The 5,000-nt window shown below is 36.0% G+C and overlaps 1 protein-coding gene across 1 annotated transcript in view; it reads left to right on the top strand.

Moving 5' to 3' along the window:
- The first annotated feature begins 3,381 nt into the window (after positions 1 to 3,381).
- LOC308706338 (uncharacterized protein) overlaps positions 3,382 to 5,000 on the top strand; it is a 2,041-nt gene continuing 422 nt past the window's right edge. Inside the window, exons 1-2 of the mRNA XM_081391935.1 lie at positions 3,382 to 3,592; positions 4,106 to 5,000. The exon at positions 4,106 to 5,000 is cut by the window's right edge and continues 422 nt beyond it. Coding sequence (XP_081248061.1) covers positions 3,538 to 3,592; positions 4,106 to 4,821 — 771 coding nt within the window. The 5' untranslated portion in view covers positions 3,382 to 3,537 and the 3' untranslated portion in view covers positions 4,822 to 5,000. The remainder of the gene's footprint in view (positions 3,593 to 4,105) is intronic.

Raw genomic sequence — 5,000 nt, 5'->3', positions numbered from 1 at the left:
AACCATATTTAAAGTAAACTGTGTGTGTGCAGAATTCAGGAGTGACTCCAGATCTTACGTTGGTCTCCAAAACGATATCTTTAGTTTGGGTCTGCACTTATTTCATTCTAATCCAGAAATCAAAGCTAAAGTTGTCTGGCAAATTCATTTGTAAAGTGCATCTGTCAGTCCTGTATAAAATCAAACCGTGTGCGCAGAGAACGTGTTGAAGCTTTGAGCACATTCTGCAAATTCATCAACAATAGTGACTCCTTTTAAATGTTTAAGGTGAAAGGAGTCACTATTGTTGATGAATTTGCAGATAAGAATGTGATATTTCTATTGCTTCAGTCCATTTCCTTCTTGTCTCCTCTCATAAACACTATAATTAATTCGATTCTTGTGAAGCAGCTGCTTTTGTTGGGTTAAACAACAAGTCTGTGTTTGAGTTGAAAGTGCTCATTGGTCCACACATGTGACCTCAGGCCTTTACAGTCAGACTGGACTGAACGGTGCTTTCCAGACCTCTCTGTTCTGACTTCTGTTAACCTCTGCTGGACAAGATGAACCACAGACACGATCAGCAGGGGGAAATAAAAAAAAAAAAACATTTATTATAAAAAACATGTCTGTGGTTCATCATGTCCTGAAGAGGTTACCAGAAGTCTGAATCGAGTTGTTTCTTTCTTTAAAAATGCGCACTTTTGGCTGTGTGGGCTTTTAGAAAATCTTTTCACATTGAAACTAGTTTGCTCTAGTTAAATTAGTCCACTGCCAATCTCCAACAGAGAACATACATGCCTCACATAAAGAGTTAGGCTACTTTTTTTCTGAAAGTCATTGACTTTTTTTTTTTTTTGTGGAATGTAGGCCTACACGCCATATGCAGGATTTATTAATAAAATTTTCACATAAAATTACAGCTTGCTTGGAAATGATTTATAAATAAAACATTGTGTTATCTTAAAGGAGAACTCCGGAAAAGAGGATAACACGGTGTAGGCAACCCCGATTTTTGTCGTTGTTCTCTGTATTGACAGCAGACCAAATTTACAAAAAAAATGAGCTAAATGTTAAAATTGACCGGAGTTCTCCTTTAATGTTCTTCACACGTCACACATGCACAAGCTAAAGAAACGCTTGACGTGTGCTTGTATTTCCATGCATTATTAAACACAGGGAGTTTATTTGCAGGACAGGCGACTGCAAACACTGAAGCCTTTCAGCACGCAGAATAAAGACACGAATCATGATTAGACGACTTAATCGAGACATGGTCAATATGGAACAAACTAAACGAGCAGCAACTGTGTGCACCATCAGCACAAACACACACACACACACACACATATTTCAAAATTGTATTTAAAAAAATACAAAAAAGGGCAAAAAATGCATCACTAATATAGATGTGAAAATCTATTTATATACATATATTTAAATAATTATTAATAGTATAAATTATAATTAGTTTATTATTAATTCATTTATTAACATGTATATATTTATTCTTCACATATTATATATTTATATAAATACATTTATATTGTCCCAAAAATATTTTTAAGAAATACATTGTTTACTTTCCTCACGTTTTTGTTAAATATTACATATTTTTTTATAAATACATTTATATTGTCCAAACTATATTTAAAAAAAAAAGCCTTTTGGGTAAATACAAGATTGGAAAAGAATATTCTTGTCCCTTGAAGTACATTTTCTAATATATTTTAGCATGTAAAGGGTTAAATAAAAGTTGTTTTTTGATATACATATATATATATATATGTGTGTGTGTGTGTGTGTGTGTGTGTTTATATATATATATATATATATATATATATATATATATATATATATATATATATATATATGCAAACACAAGTCATGCTTAGTCATGCTTTGATAGAGAGAGTTTCAGGAAATTTCCCCAGCAGAGCTAATGTTCACTAAATAATCATAAACATGTTCTTTATGAGGAAGATTAATGTCCTGTTTATGAGAATGATGTCCAGCCCTTCTCAAACAATCACAAAGTCAAACATGAGCTTGACAATACATCAGCAGAAGCTTTGAGTGAATAACAAGGAACAAGGAAACTGTCCAGCATGAATGTAAAGGTGATCTTCATTATAGCGCTGCTGCCTGGAAACATGATTCTGTCTTCCTGCTGTTTTCTCTTCACTTCCTGGTGACCTTTCAGAAAAACATTGGAGGAAACACTTCTTTCTATTTAATGCTCTTATGTTCTATTCAATAATTGTATATATTGGGTTCCTTTTGTTGAAGACGGCTCGAGTGCTGCTGTTATTAAAGCATGCACAACTGGACAAATGCTTAGTAATATAATTTGTAACAAACATATAGTGTGACTGCAGAATAAAAGGATTTTTTATAGTGGCCTTGGACTTTTGGGCCCCATTGTATGCTAAAAGGAAGCATGATTGACCTTCTCTCCCTCTCTCCTGTGAGAACACATGCAGTGGGACAGGTTTTATCTTCCTCCCTCTCTGTATTATCATAACAGAGAGTCAGAGAAGGAATTGAATAAACAAGACGGCACATGTTCTTGAGTCCCGCATGCAAAAACACAGACAATATCTATGCAAAAACACAATAGGCTAGTGTTAGAGATCCTCCTAGATTCAGAAGAAGATTTGTATTCACAGTTGCACAAAACTACACAAAGGACAACATACATGGGTCAATGACGTGATTTTATTTTATAAAATCATACCTAGTGACTTGAATATAAGCTGCACTGTGATTTTCCGTTTCCACAATAAAATACTGTTTGTAGTATAAAAAAAGGTTGTTTTTTTTTTGGTGATTTCTTTTTTTTTTTTTTTTTTAACAAATGGATTGACAATGAAGCATGTCTCTGTGATTAATTAAGTTTGAATATGGAATGAAGTAAAACAATAACGTGCGCTGTAGCGCTGCTGCCATCTCGTGGTTGAAAGTGACACATGCATCACTAAAGATCCGATTACTTAGTCTAAATTGTTTTGTGTAAATTAATATTTTTCGAGCATTTAAGAATGTATATATTTCTAAAGATAATTTTAGATTAACACATCCATTATGTCTTAATAAACGTTCCTGTAGTTTCCATGTTAACCACACGATGGCGCATCACACACACAGGTTCAGTGCGTCTAGAATGGAAAGAAACTTCATGCTCGTGCACACACGCTCGCATATAGAAGAAAACTTATTTTTTCTTTTTCAATTTTAAGTGCTTCATTGCAATGGTTGTTTTGCTTAGAATAATACCAAAGCATCAATGCACATTTAAAAAGTGATATGAAAGAGGATTGTGTTAATACAATCACTATCACATCAAATGAAAGCCCACTTCACATTCCAGCCCATTAGATGGCAGAAATGCACTGAATTAGAAGACAGCTAAGAAGAAAAAGAAGAAGAGTAACGCTGAACATTATCTGTAAATGTTCGGGAATGTCCCAGTCTTCATACTGTACAAAGAATAAGACAAAACAAGAGGAGGAACAACTGACGTCCACGTGACATGTTAGAGGAGAGGAGGATGAGAACATGAGTGACACAGAAGTCTGCAGAATGAATAAAGATGATCCTGAGCAACAAACAGGTTGGTGTCTATATTGATTCCTCACTGATGATTGTTGAAGAACATTCAGGCCACAAACCATAATGCATTTCAGCAGATATAAAATATCATAAGAGCTATCAGATATCCAATAATATGAGGTAAGAGATGAAAATAAACAGACACATAATGAATATAAACAATAATAATGATGCCTGATATTTAACTTATTAGATATATAGACAGACAGACAGATAGATAGATAGATAGATAGATAGATAGATAGATAGATAGATAGATAGATAGATAGATAGATAGATAGATAGATAGATAGATAGATAGATAGATAGATAGATAGATAGATAGATATTGGCTTGATTTATGTTTACAGACATGCATATAAAACAATTTTGTTTGATTTCAATGCAATAATTTTTCAGATCTCACTGCATCACTTTTCATCGTCTTGGTTTATGTGTGAAATGTCTGGACAATGTTTCAAATCTCATTTTTCCTCTGTGTAACTCTTTACTATGTTTCATCATGTCATTTCAGATCTGTTGGAAGTCCTTGAACTGCAGGTTTTACCTAATCATTTCGTAACCGGAGAAAAATCGTCAAGCCTCTCACAGACGGAAAGTCGTTTTTCTCAGAGAACAAGAGTCAAAACGTCTTTCCTCTGCGCTCAGTGTGGAAAGAGTTTCAGGCGTAAAGGAGATTTCGTGAGACACGAGCGGATCCACAGCGGAGAGAAGCCCTTCTCGTGTCCTCAGTGTGGAAAGAGCTTCACGTTAGCAGACGGACTCAGGAAACACCAGCGCTCTCACTCTGGAGTCCGAGCGTTTCACTGTCATCAGTGCGGGAAGACATTCATCCTGCCCTCACACCTGAAGAGACACATGCTAATCCATGCGGATTCGAAGCCGCACTCGTGTTCTCTGTGTGGAAAGAGTTTTTCTCAGCTGGACTGTTTGAAAAAGCATCAGAAAACACACAGCGGAGCGAGACCTCACATGTGCTTCGAGTGCGGGAACACCTTCCACTCGTCCGACACGTTGAAGAGACACCAGAGGATTCACACCGGAGAGAAACCGCACACGTGCTCACACTGCGGGAAGAGTTTCTCTCAGTCAGGACACCTGAAACAACACCTGAGGGTTCATACGGGGGAGAAACCCTACTTCTGCTCGCTCTGTGGGAGGAGTTTCAGCACGTCCAGGAATCTGCCCGCTCATATGAAGAAACATCGACCAGATGATGATGAAAACTGATGCGGCGAACAGATCACTCAAGATTACTCTCTACACGTGTATATATAAAATATATCGCCGTATCTCAATAAGTAAATAAGATCATTTAAAGGGGACCTATTTATGTCCCTTTTTAAAAGATGTAAAATAAGTCTCTGTTGTCCCCAGAGAGTGTATGTGAAATTTTAGCTCAAAATACC

Source organism: Scardinius erythrophthalmus, assembly GCF_964197995.2.
Source record: "Scardinius erythrophthalmus genome assembly, chromosome: 17".
NCBI lineage: Eukaryota > Metazoa > Chordata > Actinopteri > Cypriniformes > Leuciscidae > Scardinius > Scardinius erythrophthalmus.
This window is presented reverse-complemented; position numbering and strand designations above follow the sequence as displayed.